We start from the raw sequence: 24,326 nt of genomic DNA on the forward strand, positions 1-24,326 counted from the left end.
CCTTTATTCCCAATGGAGGCAGCGTGTCTGGAAAAATATTTGAAAAACTATCACTTTATTCCATTTGGAAAGTCAAAAATTGTTCACCAATATACCTTTCACAATTTTAAGCGAAATAACTATGTTTTCAGCACTTCACTATCATTTTTATTTAAACAAATTATAAGAAGCTAGTTGTGCTTGGTGTTTCACAAAATATAAAATGGCTCTTGTAACAATAGTGATGGTAAAGTACTTTCATGCGAATAGTGATGGAAAAATACTATCACAGTTGGGATTGTTGCAGTGCCACTTACGAGTCTGTGGTAGCGATGAGGATGAAATGGATCTTTGAAATGCTGGCAGGGTATATTGGCCACATTATAAGTCAAGTCGGAAGGCATAATCGATACTGCTGCATGTTTATGAAGAATACCAAAACAGCAGAGTTAAAACATATATAAATATATATTATAATTAATTCTTCTGGTACTTTCCAAATAATTCGATATCACTGCGCGAATCTCTTCTACTATTAGCGGACGTGGTGGGGATTATAAGAAAAGTCAAATTCAAAATATATTGGCAGTGTCTCTGATCACGTGCGTATTGGGCCTATAGGAAAAGGTGTCAACAATTTCATTGGCAACACTGTGCTGTGCATATGAGAAAAATCAAATTTTCTATGAATCGATTATTTATCGATTTTATTTGCTGAGACCAACAACTGCAATTAATGAACCGTTATTTTACGTTCTGCTGCTGCTGAACATTTTTCTATCAGTTTCAAGTAAAAATTGTATTCATTCAATTTGTTTTTGTTTGTTTGTGGAGGCATCATTCATTTTGGAATTTACTATGGCCAATACGGATCCAACAACAAAAACAAGTGTAGATGAAGAAACAACTACAATCAAACGTAATTCAAACAGCGTTTCGAACGGTCGCAGAAATTTCACAGCTCTACAAGAGCACATCACCACGTGTATAAAGCGTTGGCGGCAAAAAGATCCTTCCCCAAAGTTGTCGAAAAATTTATGTGAACACCAACCAAATCCAAAAAAGCAGCAACAAAAGGAGGTGCATCAAAGCTCTGGCCAACAAAGTGGTAATAAATGGTTTAGAAAATATAAACGTAAGGATTTTTGCGTATCCAGCAGCACAGTATCCACAAACAGTTTTGTACCACGTTGTACTTTTAATTCAAAAGCCAATAAAGTTCCGTTTTCATTTGCCTTTGGTGAACAAAGATCAATTTCAACTATCGACGACGGTAAAGAGGGCCCTCGAAGATATGGTCGTAAAGTTGAAATTGTTTCGAAACTTTTGTCATTAACTTTGATTGGTAGAGAATCGGAAGCGAACACCATCAACGCAATTTCAAAGGCAAATTCCATCGAGAACTCTCTTCGACAGCGACGTCGTAGTTCCGCTGATAGTGCTTATCACAGTATTTCGGATAGTTTGGAAATATTCCAGAATTGTGTAACATCAACATTAACATTGGACAAAGACGTCGATATGACTGTAACGGATTTAACATTTCTGGAAGTTCGTGATGAGTATCCCGATTTGGATGCCGAAGTTCGTGGTATATTATTAGCACGTGCTCAAGATGGGGCTACCATATCGGAAATACGCGGTAAGTATAGTTCTAATTGATCGATATTTTTTTTTTTTTAAATGTAGGTATTGGTATACACTTAGAATCAAAAAATAAATTGACCAATTTGATGAACTCTGACTTTGGAAAACGGGCTTAAAGAAAAAGTTAACGGAATTACTGAGTAGTGATAAATTACCGCCGTCGAGAATTTAGCGTAGAACAACAATTCGTTTAGTTTTTTTTTTATATTCCTTGCCAACAAACGTACTTGAAAGTTTCTAAATGCAATCAGCGATATTGGATTTCAATCAATTTCAATTTTTTATATTTTTAAGCACAATGTTTGTCACTATTCAAACTTTTGATCCCTTCTCATATAAGCATATGATATTGTCCTCATATCAAAGCTAATTTCATGTACATTGCGAATTCAATAAAAATAAATTAAAAAGAATCTTGGGAAATAGATTTTTTTTAAATCGCTTTTTTAAAAAAGAGAAAATATTAATAAAAATCCACGCTTATCAATTTGGTTAGCCCATAGGAGAAAGCCTCAAACCCGGCCGAAGGCTTACGTATCAATATGGGTTGATATTAGCCCACTTTGGTCCCTGTCTGTAGAAGAAAGTCTCAAACCCGGCGCATTTCCCTTGATGCGAAAAACAGGCTTTTCCCACAAATTTGTTTCTTAATATTGTATATTATATTACTCTATTTGTACCAAACATGCAAAATTGTTTTTAATTTAGGCCTCAACTGCAGTTTATGGGCCCCTCACCGAATTGCGTAGATTTCATATATGTTCTGTCATTTGGTGAGCTGATTCCAACAAAGTGACCCTTAGCCGGGGGAAGTACAGGGTCTTAAGATATAGCCCTCGAAAGGGTTAAAAAAAAACGATATATCTCCTTTGTTTTTTGTCCTATCTGAACATAATCGTATGAAAGCTTATTTAATGCACTTTTATACGCAAAACATATTTCATAAATATTTAGTTTAGTTTGGGAGATATGGATAAAAAAAGAAAATGTTTACCCTAATTTTTTAATATTTTCGTTGTATCTCAAAAAGTTCGATTATTCCCTTAGATTTTTCTACATAGTTAGAAAGCCTACATTCTGGCCATACAATTGATGCACAGCATCAACAGATCTACTTTTAGCAAAGTTATTGTGCTTTGATTCTGAGTATGGAAAAAATTGATTATCACTGAAATAATTTTTTATGTTGTAAGTATTAATTAATTTTATTACAATTGATGTAAACCATTATGCGTTCGAGTTAGCCTACTCTGGACTCTGTCCATAGGAGAAAGTTTTAAACCCCGGCCTTGGGTCTGCGATTGCCCACTTTGGACTCTGTCCATAAGAGAAAGTCGTAAACCCCGGCCGAAGGGCAACATTCAGTGATAAGAGAGAAGTTCACCAATGTGGTATCACAATGGACTGAATAGTCTAAGTGAGCCTGATACATCGGGCTGCCACTTTACCTAACCTAATCTAATGCTCAATAACTTTGCTAAAAATAGACCTATAAATGTAGGCTTTCTAACTATGTAAAAAAATCTTAGGGTATAATCGAAGACTTTTTGAGATACAGCGAAAATATTAAAAAATTATATTATTCGATAGTTCACCCAACCGTACAGCCGTTGTTGCAGCTGACTGTTTGGCCAATATGTCTAAAGGAAACAGATGAAGTATGACATTAAGGGAATCTGTTTCTGCCATAATGAATGCGCCTGAGATACGCAAGCACGCCATTCACTGAAATTTATTTAAACTTTGAACATATATCGCGTTTCTGTTCTTTAACTATGCAACATTTCTGCTCTTTGTATAATTTTAAATGATCCTTCTCATTTGCTTTTGATTTGTGTTAAAGCTGTTCGATTACTGGGGTATTTATTTCAGTAAATTTTGTCGGATTTTTATACCCACCACCATAGAATGGTGATGGGGTATAATAAGTTTGTCATTCCGTCTGTAACACATCTAAATATCGATTTCCGACTTTATAAAGTATATATACTCTTGATTAAGGAGAAATTCTAAGACGATACAACCATGTCCGTCTGTCTGTCTGTTTTAATCACGCTACAGCTTTCAATAATGACGCTATCGTCCTCCAATTAGACACAGATTCGTTTTTTGTTTGCAGGCTGGCCAAGTTCGAAGGTGGGCAGGTTTTAATATAGACCCCCTTTTAAAACGAACCCCTGATTTAGGGTCTTGGGGTTCTAAAAACCGTATTTTCTACCCGATTTGCCGGTTTGGGGTTTTGGGCTTATAGACGCCGTATTTTCTATCCGATTTACCTGAAATCGGATAGAATATACGGCGGACTGGAGTGGTGTGTATCAGTCCATGTTTTGGTATAGTCCCCATATAGACCGATCTCTCGATTTTACTTCTTGTGTTTCTATAGGTCATATTTTCTATCCGATTTGCCTGTAATTGGAAATCTAGAGGTATTTTAGGACCACAAATATGTGTGCCAAGTATGGTGTGTATCGGCCTATGGTTTGCTATAGCCCCCATATATACCGATATCCCAATATTGCTTCTCGAACTGCTAGAAACCGTAGTATTTATTCAATTTGCCTGAAATTTGAAATCGAGACGTTTTTTTATGACCAGAAAATCGTGTGCATTGGTTCATATTTTAGTATAGCCCCCATATAGACCGATGGTTAACATGCAAGGCGGGCATGTTAACCATTGCACTTCGGTGACTCCCGTCTAACTTAAATGACTGCCCATGACCTCGGCCATTTTTAATCCATCCGTACAAATGTTGATATCTCGGTCTCTATCAAATTTGTATGAAATTTTTAATCTATAAATTTTTAGGATCATTAATAGGTGTTCCGAATATATTGTGTATCGCTCTAGATTTTTATATATCCCCGTTATAAACCCGCCCTCCGATTTGGTGTTCAGATTCTGTAGGTTTTTCAAAACCACAATTAGGTGTTCTGAAACTATATCTAGTAATCCGCTACGACGAATAGTTTTCATAGAAGACTATTATTATATTTGATTCGTGGTTGTGGGCATTTAAGATTCGGCCCGGCCGAACTTACTGCTGTATATACTTGTTTTTAATTCTTTTAGGCTAAAGGTGGGTATTAAGTTCGAGTTTAGCCGCTAAAATCGCAAAAGTGAAAACTAAATCAGTACAAAAAAGGCATAGAATTATACTTATTTGTTGCAAATTTTATTATAACTTGATGTGGAATAGCCCAAAGCAAATTTTCGCAAAGTTTGTATTCCTTAAATACAAACTGTCGAACTTAATACCCACCTTAATAAAAAAAAACCGAAAAATAGTAATTACTTGTGGAATCGTGTCCAATTCGATATTTTCATGCCATCCAACTTGTCATTCCCTTTCTAACGCATCGAAATATTGGTCTCCTACTCATAAAGTATATATATTGTGGGGTCGATCTAACGATGTCCATCCTCCCGTCCGTCCGATGTCCATCCTACCGTCCGTCCGATGTCCATCCTCCCGTCCGTCCGATGTCCGTTCGTCCCGTCCCCTAGAATTGACTTTCTGAGAATCCTGGAGGAGGAGGTTGAATTTCATCCGATCTGGTTGAAATTTGGATCATAATTATATATAGCCCTGATATAAACCGATTTCCAGAGTTGATTCCTTCAGCCTTTTGGAGGAGGAGATTGAAGTGGTAAGTGATTTCACAGCATATGTTCAGTATATAGTCATGCTATATACTGCCCATATCGGTCAATATTAGTATGTAGCCCCTTTATAAACCGATCCTAAAAATTGATTTCTTCCTCATGGATAAACAAATTTCATCCGATTCGGTTAACACATAAATGAATCCATATCGGTTCATAATTATACATAGACTCCTCTCTCTAAACAAATCACGAACTAAAGTGGTTTATACAGTGTATGAATTGCAACCAACACTGAACAGTGAATATGAATTGCAACCAATTTCAGGTTGTTACAATTTAAAGGGTGATACGGTCAAAATTTGGTCAATATAAACTTGACGTATTTCTTTCAATTTTGCATTTAAAAAACCTGAACACCCCTCATTTTGAAGGTGTGTGTGTGTAGAATGTTGCTCCTATTTTGATTTTGGAATTCACTCTTCAGTTGTCAAAATGCCGTCCAAGCAAGAAGAGCAGCGTATCAAAATTTTGCTCGCGCATCGCGAAAATCCGAGCTACCCGCACGCAAACCTGACAAAATCGCTAAAAGTTGCCAAATCAGCCGTAACAAATGTAATTAAAGTGTTTGGGGAACGTTTGTCGACAGCCACGAAGTCTGGATCGGGGGGAAATCGAAAACCGGAAGCCGTTGAGATGACAAAGAGAGTTGCCGGTAGTTTCAAGCGAAACCCTAACCTCTCTCTCCGAGATGCCGCAAATAAGCTGGGTGTATCGTCTACAACCGTGCATCGAGCCAAAAAACGAGCCGGACTATCGACTTACAAGAAGGTAGCGACTCCAAATCGCGATGATAAACAAAATACGACGGCCAAAGCGCGATCCCGGAGGCTGTACACGACGATGCTGAAGAAGTTTGACAGCGTGGTAATGGACGACGAAACGTACGTCAAAGCCGACTACAAGCAGCTTCCGGGACAGGAGTTTTATACGACAAAAGGAAGGGGAAAGGTAGCAGATATTTTCAAGCACATAAAACTGTCAAAGTTCGCAAAGAAATATCTGGTTTGGCAAGCCATCTGTACCTGTGGCTTGAAAAGCAGAATTTTTATAGCTTCCGGGACTGTCAACCAAGAAATTTACGTGAAAGAGTGTTTGAATAAACGTCTGCTGCCTTTCCTGAAGAAACACGGTTGTTCCGTACTGTTTTGGCCGGATTTGGCATCTTGCCATTACGGTAAAAAGGCCATGGAGTGGTACGCCGCCAACAACGTGCAGGTGGTTCCCAAGGACAAGAACCCTCCCAACACGCCAGAGCTCCGCCCAATTAAGAAATACTGGGCTATTGTCAAGCGGAACCCAAAGAAGACCAAGAAAACTGGTAAGGACGAGCAGCAGTTCATGGCAAACTGGCTTTCTGCGGCGAAGAAGGTGGACAAGGTGGCTGTACAAAATCTGATGGCAGGTGTCAAGCGTGAGGCCCGGCAATTCGTATTTGGAAAAGCTAAAACCTAACTGAATATTTTTCCTGAATTTTATACTAATTGAACTTGAAAAAGAAATTTAATTTGATTTTTTAATAAACGATTTCACCGATTTACACGTGTTTTCCCTTGACCAAATTTTGACCGTATCACCCTTTATGGACCTCTCGTCTGACAGCTGGCAGATTTGTTCCAGTGACAACTCATTTTATAGCTTATAAAAGAATTTACATTGCATTTAGAAATACATTTATTGGTGATGGAATTCATCTAAAAAGTGGACATAAAAAAACGATAACACCAGAAATGATCCGAAAAGTGAAGGCCAGATTTGTCGAAATACACGCCGCAGAGGTAGAAAACTGAATATATAACTAGAATGGCTGCAACACGAATTGAAAAATGAGCATGGATTAAGACCGCTGAAATTCCAAAAAGTACAAGATCATGGGCACTCCAGTAGAATCTTAAAAATGAGGTTTCTCGCTTTCTACCTAATAATGGCCACCAAAATCTCCAGATCTTAAGTCTTTGGAGCTTGAATTAAGGCCACTGAAATTGCAAAAAATACAAGAAGTTCATGGGTAGTAGAACTCAGCACTATCGCAATCAGAATGGCTTTCAAATGAGGCTCCTTACTTTCTACATCACAATGGCCACCAAAATTTACGGATATCAAGTCGTTGAACTTTTGCACTTGGGGTATTTTGGAGGAAGTTGGCACTAAAAAATACCAAAGTGTCGATGATCTCAAGACGGTCCTTCGTCGGGAATGGATTACAATACCGCAGACCCAGTTTCACACAGTTTGAAAGACATAAATCGTATCAACGGGGTTGCCAATTCGAATAAATCTAAACTGATTCTAAAATTGTATGTTATTTATGAATTTTAATAAAAATAGAATGAAAACAAAAACGGTATAGGTATTTAATGTGCCTATTATCTAACATTGACTCCATATAGGCTAACATACAATTTTGAAGACAATGCAAAAAAGTTTTAAAATACCTTGCCATCGGCAATTTTTACCTAATAATTTCGAATGTGGATGACTGTTTTCAGTAAAACTTTTTAAGCATCACATGGTGGAGGAAACATAAGCTTGGTATTAAAACTGTTAAAAATGGTAGACAAACGTGTGCAATACATTGAACTTTTCCACCAAATTCCTCACAAGTTCCATTTTTCCGATATAGAGAAGATTATTTTTTGATTCTTTAGTTAATTCCCCAACGAATAAAATAGATTCAAAACATATTAAGATATAATAAATTCTATGCTCATTTCCATCTCAAATTTTCTTCCATCTCATCTTTCTTTGCTACAGATGATTATCGTAAACTTACTGGTCTTACTTTTCCCATTTATGAGGCGGTCACCGATTTCCTTTTGACCATTCCCTACGTTACCTGCTATTGTAATGAGAAGGGAACACGAATATTTAACATAAGGCCTATGGAAAGGACAAAACATATACACGACCTAGTAATGGAACAGAAAAATACCAATGACCAACAACCCAAAGTCAATCATCGTCGTTATAGAGAAAATCAAAGGAACCCCAACTATTTTCCGAAAAAGCGATTTTATTATCCACCTCGTCCATATGAACGGAAACCACCAATAATACATACCGAGAGTACTGCGTTGAATGCTTGCAATGATCCCAATATGTTACACGATCATTCTGAAGGATTTATCGAAGACAATTGGTTCTATAATGACAACTGTAATTATCTGTAAGTAAATAATGAACTAAAATTTAATACAATTGTTTTATGATTCTAAATATTGAAGGCTCAATCGTATCCACAACCAAGAGATTATTCCATCAAGTTATCCAAATCACATGCTTGTTGCCACCGATCTGTTTGCGGCAAACAAAAATCTACAGCAAGTCCAGCAAGTACTTGGGACAGTTACAACAAATGACCCCAACAATGTCGATTACAACCAAGTACTTGGGACAGCTACAAATGTCCCTAACAATGTGGATTTCAATCAATTCAATGGCAATAATATAATCACAGCTGATGTTCCAACATATGAAAATAATATTAACCATTTGAATAATCTTTTCCAAATGGCACATAATCAACCGAATACGAATAACACAAATAAGAATTTGGCAAATCCGCGGCGTTCATCTTATTTGCCTTTTAAAGATTCAATGCCACGCTCAAGTAGATCATCATCGCCTAATGCCAAAAGTTGTTATACCAATGATTCCATGTTCGCAGATTCCGATTATGAGGCACATCTCTTGGATTTTCTATTGCTGGGAGATGATTTCTTTTTGTTTATGGCCCGAATGGAGCTTAGGTGTAAATTTAAAAAACGTATGTGTCAACATTTTCTCCCTCCAAGTTTTGGTTCTTACTTGCAGTGTTTTGTGTTTTTTTTTTTCAATCAATTGCAGATGAAAGAATTTTACAATCCGGCCTATGCGTATCGGGCCAAACCATTAATGCCGCCATTAAACGTATTAACGCTCTTACCGATAGTGACCGTTCAATTATTGTCAATATTGGTTCGGTGAATATAATGCAGAGGCGTCAATTAATACAAATCGAACATGAATTCCGCGAACTCATTAATACAATGTTAAAAAAGGGCATCAAACCTATTCTCACCACCTTGGCCCCGTTGGGAAATTATTCTCATGAAGTAGATGTAAAGTGCAACTTGGAACGTTTCAATGAATTTATAAAACGTGAAGGCGAACGAAAAAAATTAGTGGTTATAGATATCTGGAAGTGTTTGGCAAATGAAAAGGGAAATGTGCGTTTCGATTGCTATCAGAGGTAAGTCGTCATTGTTTGTATTTTCCAAGTAGTTTTGAAAACTATTTAACCTCTATGATTGAAATTGTGTCTTCATAACAAATGTTCTCACTTTGAAGATTTTGGGGATTTTTGATACGAATTTTGGGAATGGTATATTGAGCACTATTTCTTAAAATCAAATTAAACCAAATCAAAAATCATAATGATATCATAATCTGTTCAAATCATATTTTTAAATCCAAAAAAAAAAAAATAAAGAAAAAAATTGTTCCTTAGCCCAAAAACTATAAATGTTCGTAATTTTTCGATTACATAAAAAGAAAGTCCTCTCAAATAACTTTCCATCGGCATATTATATTTAGACCGTTGCTTAGTAAAATGCGGCAAAATGCGCCTTACTAACTCTGGCGATATAGTGCATTTCTTTAAATGTAAATCTTTGGCTTCTGGGCCCATATAAATGCAGTAACACCGCATTTAGTCAGTATCCAATATGCCTCCAGGAGCCAGAGTTTTACTTTGATTTGCTTCAAATTTTGTATAAGGAGAATAATTTGTAATATATAGTTAACCGTGCTAAATTTGTTGGAAATCGGACCAGAAAGCAAGAATCCGCCCCAAATTTCGGATTTGCAGCTAAAACAAAATTTCATAAACTTTATATGACCAACTTTCAACGCCAAAAACTTGCAACTTTAAAGAAATCACCTCAGCTTTCACACAAATCTTTATCCGATTTGAAACCACGGTGCTGCGGTCTAAATTCTCTGAAGCCGTCCCAGTTGGCTTTCTTTTGTTTGATATACGTCCGACCTTCAGAGGCTATGAAATCGGAGGGTTAGTCAATAGTGAGAGTTATGGGGAGGTGATCCGATCCCGTCATTTATCAGACGCTAATCTGTCAAACTGCTGCAATCACCCATAATTACCTTGAATGCCTCTACATTCACCGTGCAAAATGTGAAGTCCCTCTATTTGCTCCGTCAAAGCTATGCCCTTCTGGTAATTACTCAGGAGAGACTGCAAAAGTTCATGGTGGACATTAAAGTCTCTTGTGGTAACAATAGCCGATGCACAGGTGTCTGCAAAAGTTTATGGTGGGCATTAAAATGGTAACATGGTGGTAAAAATTGCCAATGCACAGGTGTCCTAAAACTTCTTAATATTCTCTTCTAAATTCTAAGTTAGTCCATATGGAGATCATTTTACCTAGTTATTGAACGGTTTCGAATTTCATCAGATTCGGTTGAAATTTAGTACGTGAAGTTAGTATGTGGCCTCCAACAATAATGTGGCCTCAGTCAATAATTATATATAGCTCCCATATAAACCGATCCCTAGACTTGAACTCTGGAACTTCTTCCAGAGGTCAGTGCCTTCACTTTTCCAGGCCATATATACCGTGCAAAATGTGAAGTCCCTCTATCTGCTCCGCCAAAAGCTATGCCCTTCTGGTCATTACTCAGGAGAGACTGCAAAAGTTCATGGTGGACATTAAAGTCTCTTGTGGTAACAATAGCCGATGCACAGGTGTCTTAAAACTTCTTAATATTCTCTTCTAAATTCTAAGTTAGTCCATATGGAGATCAATTTTCCTAGTTATTGAACGGGTCCAAATTTCATCAGATACGGTTGAAATTTAGTACGTGAAGTTAGTATGTGGCCTCCAACAATAATGTGGCCTCAGTCAATAATTATATATAGCCCCCATATAAACCGATCCCTAGACTTGACCTTTGGAACTTCTTCCAGAGGTCAGTGCCTTCGCTTTTCCTGGTCATATATAAAACTGGAACCCCATTTTTTCCATTTGTCCACAGTGATCACATTTCTCTCGAAGAGCAGTGCCTCCACTATTTTCCAAGCCAGATATTGAGACTCCCAAATGCAGTTCACAATATCTGTTTTACCATCGGATAGAGTACTAAAAGATCTGTCTTTCACTTAGAAATCTGGAACCACACTTTTTCCATTTGGCCACAGTGGTCACATTTCTCTTGAGGAGCAGTGCCTCTACTTTTCCAGGGCATATATTGATACTCTCAAACACATCCGTTTTTACCATCGGATATAGCATTCAAAAGATCTATCTTTCACATATAAATCTGGTACCCCATCTTTTTCCACTTGGCCACAGTGGTCACATTTCTCTCGAAGAGCAGTACCTCCACTATTTTCCAGGTCATATATGGAGACTCCCAAATAAATTTCTCAATATCCGTTTTTGACAAGGGATATAGCACTAAAAAGATCTATCTTTCACATATAAATCTGGAACCCCAACTTTTTCCATTTGGCCACAGTGGTCACATTTATCACGAGGAACAGTGCCTCTACTTTTTTCCAGGCCATATATTGAGACTCCCAAACACATTTCACAAAATCCGTTTTTACCATCGGATAGTGCATAAAAAAGATCTATCTTTCACATATAAATCTGGAACCCCATCTTTTTCCATTTGTCCACCGTGATCACATTTCTCTCGAAGAGCATTACCTACACTATTTTCCAGGCCATATATGGAGATTCCCAAATAAATTTCTCAATATCCGTTTTTGACAAGGGATATAGCACTAAAAAGATCTATCTTTCACGTATAAATCTGGAACCCCAACTTTTTCCAAATTCCCCCTTATAGCGTCGGTTAGGCATAAGCGTATGAAGGCCTCTGGGGAGGGGGCTTAGACCCCCCCAGAAAAATTTTAGCCCCCCCCAGAATTTGAAACTCTATTTATGATTTTCCATTTTTCAATAAATGTCAATAGTTTTTTTAATTTTTATAAAAATTAAACAAGAATATACAATCGCACAAAGTTCCGCTAAAGACTTTCATTAACAATCGAATTACTTGGGTTGTGGTAGCAGTTGCCGATGGCAATGTTTGAAGTCAGATATTTATGAAATAAAGCTGTGGTTGAACTTATGATTTAGTTTAATTTAATTAAAAAAATAGTAATTGATATTAAAACTATTCTTTCATAAATTAATATCTTAATAATGCTGCGAAAAAGCGTTGCCAAAAAAGGAGTGAAAATGGTGCAAAATTGGCGGAGAAGCAATGAATGTAATATGAGCTTGTCATAGAACAAATGTCCACCGTTTCAACAGACGTTGCAATGAATTTGCATCACTTCTTAAGTGTTTTGAATGTGAATTCAAAAATTTTGTGATATTTTCCCAAATAAATAATTTTTATATTGTTTTTATGATTTTTAATGCATTCTGACGCTTGTTTAAAACGTTTTTCCTCGAATAATTTCCAAAATTATCGATTTTTCTATAATAGATTTAGCAGTTTTGTGCCAAAATTTGAATAATTTGTACCAATTTATTTATTCGTACTCTTTTTTAAACTATTTGAAACAAAAAGAAAACAAAAATTACACATTAAAATATGAAAAAAAATGAAGTAAAAAAACGTCCTGTGTAGTTAAAATAATTGAGGACATTTTTGGAAGTACTTTTAAAGTTGTGCCTTTAGAACAACTCACAATTTTTTTGCTGGGAAAAGTGTGGAACTACTTTTAGTTGCTTTATTATAAATTAATTGTCGAGTTATTTTGATGTCTAATTTTTTATTCAATTTTATGAAATAAAACATTAATTGAACCTATAAGTTCAGTTTATACATTTTTAGCTAGGGGGCTATAGCCCCCCCTAGGAAAATTGTCTAGCTACGCTAATGCGGTTAGGACGAGCAGTAACATCGCTGTGCTTCTATGACTTCTGAAGCCACATTGACAATCAGAAAGCAAATTATTAAATTCCAAATAATCATTAAGTTGCTTTTTCAAAATATATTCGAATACCTTAGATAAAACAGGCATTAGCACTATCGGCCTATAATCCTGACAATTCGGATTTGACTTTTTCTTAATCGGACACACTCTTGCCGTTTTCCACTCTCGAGGGAACTTAGAGGTCATGATCAGTGTTGCCAGTATTTTCCGAGCTCTTGTCCCCAAAATGGATCGCTTTTATCCCCAAAAATCCCCAATTTAATTTAAAATTCCCCATAAAAATCCCCAAGAAATTTTTGGCAAGTTTTTTGAAAAAAAAAGTAAACGAATAGACTCTGCAGTAGAAAATCCGTACAAAATTAAAAAAAAAAATTAAATAAAATAAAAATGTGCAATTGAATGAAGATTTCAAAACACAAAACTAGGAGACGGGTGCTCAAAATATCATCCGATACCAGCCCCCATCAGAGTTAATTATTGGTATAAAGAGTCATCGAGTCATCTTATGTAAATCCTCGCTCGAGAAATAAAAATGGGAGTTCGGTCAACATATAGTCAAGAAATAAAATTGACTTATCGATCAAAATGCGTTGCTGTCCCGATATGAACTCTACTCTGTGCGGGATATGGGATACATGTTCAAAATCAGTGATGTACGCATATGAGTCCTTACGAAATAATTTCACAATAGTAAAAAATTTCTTAGGAAAAAAAATAAATTGTACTCTGTGGAATAAAGAGGAGGAAAGTTTTTTTTTATTTTTTTGAGAATCTCTGTACTTCTTTAAGCCTTTTTTTTAAGCATGTAAAGAATTTCATATAAACCATAGTTCTTACTGTGATAATTACTCGTATACTGAACAAATATCGAAAATTCCCCACAAAAATCCCCAAATTTGTGGAAGTTCCACACCAAATCCCCAAGTCCCCAACTCAAAAATTGTGTCCCCATCCACGAAAAAATATCTCCGATTTGGGGAAAAATCCCCAATACTGGCAACACTGCTCATGATAATGGTGTTGACCAAATGAAGGAAGTGGTCGGCGATATAGGGTATTACTATTTTGTAGAATTTAAGTGGAAATCCATCATTTCCAGAAGCATTCGACTTAACGGACGAAAAAGCACATTTTTAAATAATAAAGGAGTTGAATAACTGCATGTAAAATCTTGTGTCTTGTTGAGTTATTTGAAGATAAAAGAATGTTCACGTGGCCAGGCGACAACATTGCCTAGTGAAATTTGAAAAGCGATGTCAACACTTACCGCCAAGGAATTATAATAGATTTTAATTTGGCGACATGCCGCTAACCGTCACGGTATTCCGCCACGGATTTTGAGCATAAGAAATACACGTAAACGAGTATTCGCCTACCGCCTGTTGTTATATTTACACACCAAAGCAGAGATTAAAGATTACATAGGGTAGCCGTTTTCCTTCCCGAAAAAATTTAAGCTCCAAACATTAATTTTTCGTTTTTTTCCGAAAGTGTCAATTCCAGATAGTAATTTGTCCGATTCGGTTGTCGTGTCGTTCGTAAAGAGGAAATCCATTTTGTATTTTCGTGGTTTTCGAACAATTTTGGAACCATCTATGTTATTTATAATCTATGGTTGGATTCAAAGTATATCGAATATGGTACTCTCTCATGAATATTCTTTTTCATTCTCTGGTCCATACACACCAGAGACCAGCCCTGTACCGGTCCTGGGGTTGATCCATTTCCCGTAGGGTAGAAATAAAGAAAAGATCTAATGGTGTTTTTTTTCTAATAAATCACACAAAAAAGTTGTTGGATATTTCGGTCTATTAATTCAGAAGCTAATTGATCAAAGTCTACAAAAATTAATTTCCCCTTTTTATAAGGCAAATGACAGTTGAAATCTAGTTACAGTGGATTTTGGAACCGTAATGTTTATGAGGTATAAGGTTGCTGAATCTACAGTTTTCTGTTTCATGAAATAAGAAATCCGTTCTTGTTGAAATATCCCTTTTTCTACACACAGAAAAAAAATTCACGAAAATTTTTCCAATTAAAATCTTAATTGAGTTTTAAGAAATAGTCAATTAAAAATTTAATTGATTCAACAAATTTTTTAATTGAAACAAAAATCAATCACACAAATTAATAATATCAATTAATTTTTTAATTGGATCAATTAATTTTTTTGAATTGACTATCAATTATTTTTTTAATTGATATTATCATTTCTGTGATTGAAGACATTTCAATTAAAAAATTAATTGGACAATTAATTTCGTGATTGAATCAGAAAAAAAAATTTTGTGTGCAGACAAAAACAGCTGCAACAACTCACTTTTTGTTGTTAATAATATATGTGTAATTGCTTATAGCTTGTGTCCGTTAATCTATGTACAAATTTGATTGTTCTACTAACGATTTCAACTAAATCGTAAATGAAGAGAAATTAATATAGATTCTATTTGGCATTTTAGCGCTCCACGAAGTGTCACCGGCGCCACAGAATTCTATCTATTCTGGAATAAAATTGGACGTCAACGTGTATTAAATTTTATCGAATCTAAGCTGGAATACTAGAGCTAATAATTCCCATACCACGATGAAAACAGGGATGTGATAAAAAAGAAGCAACAATATTTTAAAACTCCATTTTATGCCACAAACGAACCATTTCAAAACGCTGTTTTTACAAGATTTCAATATTTTATGTTATCATTTGTGTTTTTTATGTTATATTTATGTATCTATGTTTTTTGTGTGTTTCGTCCTTTTTGTCTTTTTTTTTTGTTTTTTTGTTTATTTATATGTTTATTTTTCTGGCGACATGTAAGGAAACCCCATAGATCGATCTATAGAAATAAGGATATTTTAGGTACGTTAGTATATAATTAGGCTAAAATTTTAAACCCACCTTATCAATTGATTATTATTTTCCCATTACAACAAAAGCTGGCTTTTGTTATAAACCGAGTGTTGAAAATCCTATTTCTTTAAATTTTTCAACAACTTTTTGAGGGAAGAAAAGTTGGGCAAAATTTCAAGAAACCTTCAACACTTGTTTAGGTTTTTTTTACTCTACTATCGTCTTACTTATCCTTTACCTATTTTTTTTTGGAATTCCATAATGCGTCTTGTCCTCATCCTCTTTTGCCAAAGTATGGTATTCTTTCTTGTATTCGTGCACAAATACATGAAAGTCAATACTTTTACTTTGAATTTAACACTAACCATAGTTGAAAAATTTTTACCACATTTGTAGGTGTATGCCTGGGTCAATATAAGTTTAAAATTTACATAAATCAATGCCGCGGTTGATTTTTGCTAATTCGCTAAAGTTTTAAACCATATTCGCTCAAGCATTGTGTACGTCATGCTGTATGTATTCGTTTTGTATATTTTTTTTTTGTTTAAAAAACCACTGGAAATTTGGAAATTTTCTTTTTTATTTTTCCACTGGAGTTTTTAAATTCATTAAATCTATACAACTTATATTCGTATTTTCGTTTTCCTTACATTCGTTAATGAAAATTTTATATGTCGCAATTTGTATATAATTTATAAAAATTCATACATATTTCTTTTTTTTTTTTAATTAAAAATTTATGTTGGTGTTCACTATGTGTGCTTGTGTTTTGTCCCTTTGTGCGCGTTTACGTGTGTCAAACCATAACAAGCTTTAAAAAAACCAAAAAAAAAAATTAATTAAATAAATTAAAGCAAACTAATCGTGTCTTTTATTCAAAGAAAATTTTCGGGAAAATTCAAATACTCCACAGTAGAGCTCGATCGAAGCGTTTTTTTTGGCCGTTTGTAACACATTGAAATATCTATTTTCGACTATACAAAGTATATATATTCTTGAGGGAGAAATTCTTAGACGATATAGCGAAGTCCGTCTGTCTGTTGTAATCACAATTCAGCCTTCAATAATGAACCTATCGTGCAGAAATTTGACACATACTCATCTTTTGTCTGAAGGAAGATTACGTTCGAAGATGGGCTATATCGGTCCAGGTTTCGATGTGCTAAATATGGTGTGTATCGGTCCATGTTTTGATATAGCTCCACGATTGCCACTCGTCCAAAAAATAATCTACCAAAATTTTAAGAAAATTTTACCCGAATCTACCGAATTTAAAATTTTTATTTTGAAGTTTTTGATCAAAATGTTGCCAATTTTTATACCCTTCACCACTACTGTGGTACAGGGTATAATAAGTTTGTGCATTTGTATGTAACGCCAAAAAGGAAAAGTCTGGGACCCATCGTTTAGTATACCGATAGTCTTAGAATTAAATTCTGAGTCGATTTAGCGATGTCCGTCCGTCTGTCTGTATATGTAATTTTGTGTGCAAAGTACAGCTCGCAGTTTAAGTCCGATCGTCCTCAAATTTGGCACAGAGTTTTACATTGGCTCAAAGACAATCACTATTGATTTTGGAAAAAATCGGTTCAGATTTAGATATAGCTGCCATATATATTTATCACCGATCTGGTCATAATTGACGTATTTATCAACGTATTTTCTCAAAATTTCGGCCAGCCAAATATTTTTTTGGGGCTTTCGTAAGATGTGCAAAATATCAGCCAAATCGGTTCAGATTTAGATATAGCTCCCATATATATCTTTCGTCCGATTTGAACTTACATGGCCTCAAAATCCAGAGTTTTGCCCTGATTCGCTTCAAATTTTGCACAAGGAGTACATTTAATAGTATCATTAAGTGTACCAAATTTTGTTGAAATCGGTTCAGATTTAGATATAGCTCCCATATATATTTTTTGTCCGATTTTCGCTTATATGGCCTCAAAAGCCAGAGTTTTGTCCTGATTTGCTTTGGAGTACGATTTTGCACAAGGAGTACGTTTAATAGTATTGTTAATTGTGCTAAATTTGGTTGAAATCGGTTCAGATTTAGATATAGCTCCCATATATACCTTTTGTCCGATTTCGACTAATATGGCCTCAAAAGCCAGAGTTTTGTCCTGATTTGCTTAAAATTTTGCGCAAGGAGTACGTTTAAGAGTATAATTCAGTGTGCTAAATTTGGTTAAAATCGGTTCAGATTTAGATATGGCTCCCATATATATCTTTCGCCCGACTTAGACTCATATGGCCTCATAAGCAAGAGGTTTGCCATGATTTGCTTCAAATTTTGCACAAGGAGTACGTATGAGTAGTATCGTTAAGCGTGCTAATTTTGGTTGATATATCTTTCGGCCGATTTACACCCATATGACCACGGAGGCCAAAATTATTCTCCCATTTATGTTTTTTGTTGAGATAGCAGGATTATTATTCTAACTATGCATGCCAAATATGGTCAAAATACCCGTATTTGACACAAAATTCTGTGATGATTTTCCCATATCGTAGTCATATCCTACACACTGTAATGCCAAATTTTTTTCAATAAACCTCCGACTTGTGGAAATATCGCCCGAATTGCCCAAATAATATATCATAACCCACAATTGACCACATATCTTGGCGAGATTTAACCAATATCCTTGTAAAATCGCCACTGCACAGTGGTCGGTGCTATATGGAGTTAGCGGCCAAAAATACTTCCAGTATAGGTATCATCGTGAAACTTCGGTCACGGCTTTATAATTATGCCAGGACTATTTAATGATAAAATGAGATTCATTGATGACGTTTTGGTATAGCCCCCCATATAGACCGATCTCCCGATTTTACTTCTTGGGCTTCTAGAAACTGTTTTCTATCCGATTTGGCTGATAATTGAAATCTAAAGGTATATTAGGACCAGACATATGTGTGCTAAAAATGGTGTGTATCGGTCCATGTTTTAGTATAGCCCCCATATAAACCTTGATCTTCTAAGAACCATTGTTTCTATCCGATTTCCCTGAAATTGAAAATCTAGAGGTATTTTAGGGCCGCAAATAGGAGTGGCAAAAATTGTGTATCGGTCCATGTATTTATATAGCCCCCATATAGACCGATATCCCGATTTTACTTCTTGGGCTTCTAGAAACCGTATTTTCTATCCGATTTGCCTTAAACTTGAAATACAGAGGTATTTTAGGACCACAAATAGGTGTGAAGAAAATGATGGATATAGGTTCTTGTGTTGGTAAAGCCCCTATATATACAGATCTTCCGATTTTTATTTTTTGGGCTTCTAGAAAACGTACTTTCTATCCGATTTGCCTAAATTTAAAATCTATAATTATTTTAAGATCACAAATAGATGTAACGGAAATGAGGTGAATCAGCCCATGTGTTGGTGTAGCCCACGTATAAACCGAACTCACGATTTTACTCCAAGGGCAGTAGTTTTTATCCGATTTTCATGAAGTTGTAAAACAAGATTGTTTTGAAAATTCGCCCTATTTTCATCGATATATTTTGAACCACTTAACTTATCATAGATCTTATTATACACGTTTGTTCGCCATCTCAATACCTTGCATTCAAGTACAAACAACGATATAATCGGACATTTCTAGCTCGAGGTATAATTTATTTAGCGAAAAAAGTCGGAAAAACTAAAAATGACGGGATATTTCAAAAACGGTTTCATAAAAAAATTTTTAACCTTCATTTTCAAATTCAGCAGATCAAAATACATAAGAAAAGTCATCAAATGTAAATTTTCAGTGTTAACAAACACCACACAAAAATTCATATTTGGATATAAAAAAACAAGACCACTTCGGTATTAGGGAGATAACACAAAGGGGGGCAAAAGAAAGCAGCTGAATTTTATCAATTTGGAATCTTGAAATATTAACTAATAAACCACTAAAAATCCCATTGGAGACTTCAGGGGGGAACACAACTAAAACTCTACATAAAATTTACATATAAGAACGAACGAACACGAAACAATGAGACTGACAAAAATTGATTTTATAACAAATTTAAAACAAGTTTTTTTTTATTTTAAAATATAGTTAATACAATTTAGTTCAATATTCATTTCGATTTATTTCAATATAATTTTTCTATCTTTTGTTTTATTTATTTAAAAATGCACTTCATTTTATACTTTTTCACACTTCAAAAACCAACTGCTTACTTGCTCTCTCTTTTGAAGCCGTTCATAAAGTGTACAGATGGAATAAAACAAAAACAAATACACATTGTAAAACCTTGTTTGCATAAGAAACAGTGATGCCACACTTTTTGAAAAATTTCTCACTTTGATTTTTTATTTTTGGCCAAAGGGATCGACCACTGTGCACTGCTGAGTAGCAAAAATTGTAAATATTACTCAAATTGTCCTATATCTCGAATACATATGTATCGCCCGATAAATCATAAATGCTATTTTGTTGCATCAAAATTGCTCTAGCTTTATATTTCCCATAGACACATGGTGTCTTTGGCCATAATGCTCAGGGTGGGTCCCTGAGTCGATATAACCATGTCCGTCTGTCCGTCCGTCCGTCCGTCCGTCCGTCTGTCTGTCTGTGAACACATTTTTGTGATCAAAGTCTAGGTCGCAATTTAAGTCCAATCGCCTTCAAATTTGGCACATGTTCCTAATTTGGGTCAGAATAGCACCCTATTGATTTTGGAAGAAATCGGTTCAGATTTAGATATAGCTCCCATATAAAGGGTGATTTGTTAAGAGCTTGATAACTTTTTAAAAAAAAAAACGCATAAAATTTGCAAAATCTCATCGGTTCTTTATTTGAAACGTTAGATTGGTCCATGACATTTACTTTTTGAAGATAATTTCATTTAAATGTTGACCGCGGCTGCGTCTTAGGTGGTCCATTCGGAAAGTCCAATTTTGGGCAACTTTTTCGAGCATTTCGGCCGGAATAGCCCCAAATTTCTTCGGAAATGTTGTCTTCCAAAGCTGGAATAGTTGCTGGCTTATTTCTGTAGACTTTAGACTTGACGTAGCCCCACAAAAAATAGTCTAAAGGCGTCAAATCGCATGATCTTGGTGGCCAACTTACCGGTCCATTTCTTGAGATGAATTGTTCTCCGAAGTTTTCCCTCAAAATGGCCATAGAATCGCGAGCTGTGTGGCATGTAGCGCCATCTTGTTGAAACCACATGTCAACCAAGTTCAGTTCTTCCATTTTTGGCAACAAAAAGTTTGTTAGCATCGAACGATAGCGATCGCCATTCACCGTAACGTTGCGTCCAACAGCATCTTTGAAAAAATACGGTCCAATGATTCCACCAGCGTACAAACCACACCAAACAGTGCATTTTTCGGGATGCATGGGCAGTTCTTGAACGGCTTCTGGTTGCTCTTCACTCCAAATGCGGCAATTTTGCTTATTTACGTAGCCATTCAACCAGAAATGAGCCTCATCGCTGAACAAAATTTGTCGATAAAAAAGCGGATTTTCTGCCAACTTTTCTAGGGCCCATTCACTGAAAATTCGACGTTGTGGCTCGTTAGTAAGTCTATTCATGATGAAATGTCAAAGCATACTGAGCATCTTTCTCTTTGACACCATGTCTGAAATCCCACGTGATCTGTCAAATACTAATGCATGAAAATCCTAACCTCAAAAGAATCACCCTTTATATATCTTTCGCCCGATATGGACTTATATGGCCCCAGAAGCCAGATTTTTGACTGAATTTGGTTAAAATTTTGCACTAGGAGTACAATTAGTAGTATAGTCAAGTGTGCAAAATTTGATTGAAATCGGTTCAGATTTAGATATAGCTCCCATATATATCTTTCGCCCGATATGGACTAATATGGTCCTAAAAGCCAGAGTTTTGTCCCAATTTGCTTGAAATTTTGCACAGGGAGTAGAATTAACATTGTTGCTATGCGTGCCAAATTTGGTTGAAATCGATTCAGATTTAGATATAGTTCCCATATATAGCTTTCGCCCGATTTACACTCATATGACCACAGAGGCCAATTTTTTGCTACGATTTAGTTGAAATTTTGCACAGGGAGTAGAATTAGCAATGTAGCTATGCGTACCAAATTTGGTTGAAATCGGTTCAGATTTAGATATAGCTCCCATATATATGTTTTTCTGATTTCGACAAAAATGGTCAAATACCAACATTTTCCTTGTAAAATCGCCACTGCTTAGTCGAAAAGTTGTCAAAATGACTAATTTTCCTAAGCTTCTAATACATATATATCGAGCGATAAATCATAAACAAACGTTTGCGATGTTTCCTTAAAATTGCTTCAGATTTAAATATTTCCCATATTTTGTTACTAACATTGTGTTCCACCCTTGTGCATTAGCCGACTTAAATTTTGAGTCTATAGATTTTGTAGAAGTCTATCAAATTCTGTCCAGATCGAGTGATATTTAAATGTATGTATTTGGGACAAACCTTTATATATAGCACCCAACACATTTGACGGATGTGATATGGTATCGAAAATTTAGACCTACAAAGTGGTGCAGGGTATAATATAGTCGGCCCCGCCCGACATTGTGTTCCATCCCAGGGTATTAGCCGATTTAATTTTTAATTCTATCGATTTTGTAGAAGAACAAAAAATTGTCTCCAAATCATTTCTGATATAAATCAGATATGGTAACACAAATTTTGGTCTACATAATGGTGAAGGGTATAATATAGTCGGCCCCGCCCGACTTTAGACTTTACTTACATGTTTTCTCTAGAAAATGTTGTCAAAATATTATTTCTCTAGAAAATTTAAAAATTTACGTCTATAGAAAATTTTGTCAAAATTTTATTTCTCTAAACACTATAGTCAATTTTATTTCTGTAGAAAATTTTGTCAACATTTTATTTCTATAGAAGAAAATTTTGTCTAAATTTTCTTCTATAGAATTTTTTTTTTTCAAAATGTTTTTTTTTTACAGAAAATTTTCTTAAAATGTTTTTTTCTATAGAAAATTTTGTCAAAATCGTATTTCTATAAAAATTGGAGAGGAATATTTTGCAAAATCTACCAAAATATCAAGAATTATACCAATCTATAAAACAGTAAACAATTTTTGGTAGAACTCTACCAACTGTGCAACCGTGATAGCTCCCATATAGACCGATCTTCTGATTTGGTTTCTTGGACTTCTAGATACTGCAATTTTTATCCGATTTACCTGAAATTATAAATCCAGAAGTCTTTTAGGTCCATGAATAGGTATGCCGAATATGGTATGTATCGGTCCCTATTTTGGTATAATCCCATATAGATCAATTTTCCGATTTGACTTCTTGAGCTTCTAGAAATCGCAGTTTTTTTTTAATCAGAGCTGATTCGCATAACAAATCTTTATTATTTACATTTCAAATCATATGAAATGTTTTCTTTCATCGTAGTTTCTTGCAAGCTTGGACGAGAAGTTTAAAATTATAAACAAAAATTATTCCTCTAAATCCGAAATCTGAAATTTAACTTTGGGAAGCGTACTAGTTGAACCAATCCTCTTGGGAGAACATTTGTCATCAAAACCACCTGAAATTCTATACATTTTCAAAAAACCCCCTGCGAAGAGGTTTGAAAGGAAACACTACAGTCGAACTTCCCTACAATGAATATTGACGGGACAAAAAAATTATTTCATTATATAGAAACTTCATTATACAGAAATTATATCAGAATACAAGAAAATGGGAAGGAAAAAGCAAAGCGATCGATAATCGGCTTCTTGATGCCGAAGGCCGATTATCGATTTTTGGCCGGCATTTGCCTGATTCTTCGGTGGTAAGGTAAGCTCAGCCGATATTGTTGATCTTGGCATTGTTATAGATTATAAGCTTAATTTTAATGACCATATTGATTCGATGGTGAATAAGGCATCTGTGGTTCTAGGATACATAAAGCATTGGGCGAAAGAGTTTTCGGACCTTTATGTTACCAAGAGTATGGCTCTATCCTGGATTATGGCTCTATCGCATGGGAACCTCATTATGATGTTTACTTTGAGGCATCTTCATTGGAACAGTGACTTTGTTCTTTCTCCTTACACTTCTAGATTGAGGCTGATTTATTTACCCATTCTTAAGAGCCGTCGGACGCTGTTGAGCTCTATGACGATGTATAGGTTAGTTAGTGATGATATTCCATGCTCGGAATTGTTATCTGGGATTATTCAGGGCTTCTAGGAATTACCAGTTCCTTTTCATTGATTTTCAAAGTTCGAA

General features: G+C 35.4%; 1 protein-coding gene across 1 annotated transcript; it reads left to right on the forward strand.

The window, feature by feature from the left end:
- Window positions 1–735: 735 nt before the first annotated feature.
- On the forward strand, window positions 736–16,959 carry osk (oskar). The gene is made up of 5 exons (XM_075290587.1): window positions 736–1,621; window positions 8,050–8,461; window positions 8,520–9,061; window positions 9,142–9,526; window positions 15,709–16,959. The coding sequence occupies exons 1-5, from the start codon at window positions 838–840 to the stop codon at window positions 15,809–15,811; spliced, it is 2,226 nt and encodes a 741-aa protein (XP_075146702.1). The 5' UTR covers window positions 736–837; the 3' UTR covers window positions 15,812–16,959.
- The last annotated feature ends 7,367 nt before the right edge of the window (window positions 16,960–24,326 follow it).

The sequence above is a fragment of the Haematobia irritans genome, chromosome 1, assembly GCF_050003625.1.
Source record: "Haematobia irritans isolate KBUSLIRL chromosome 1, ASM5000362v1, whole genome shotgun sequence".
Classification (NCBI taxonomy): Eukaryota; Metazoa; Arthropoda; class Insecta; order Diptera; family Muscidae; genus Haematobia; species Haematobia irritans.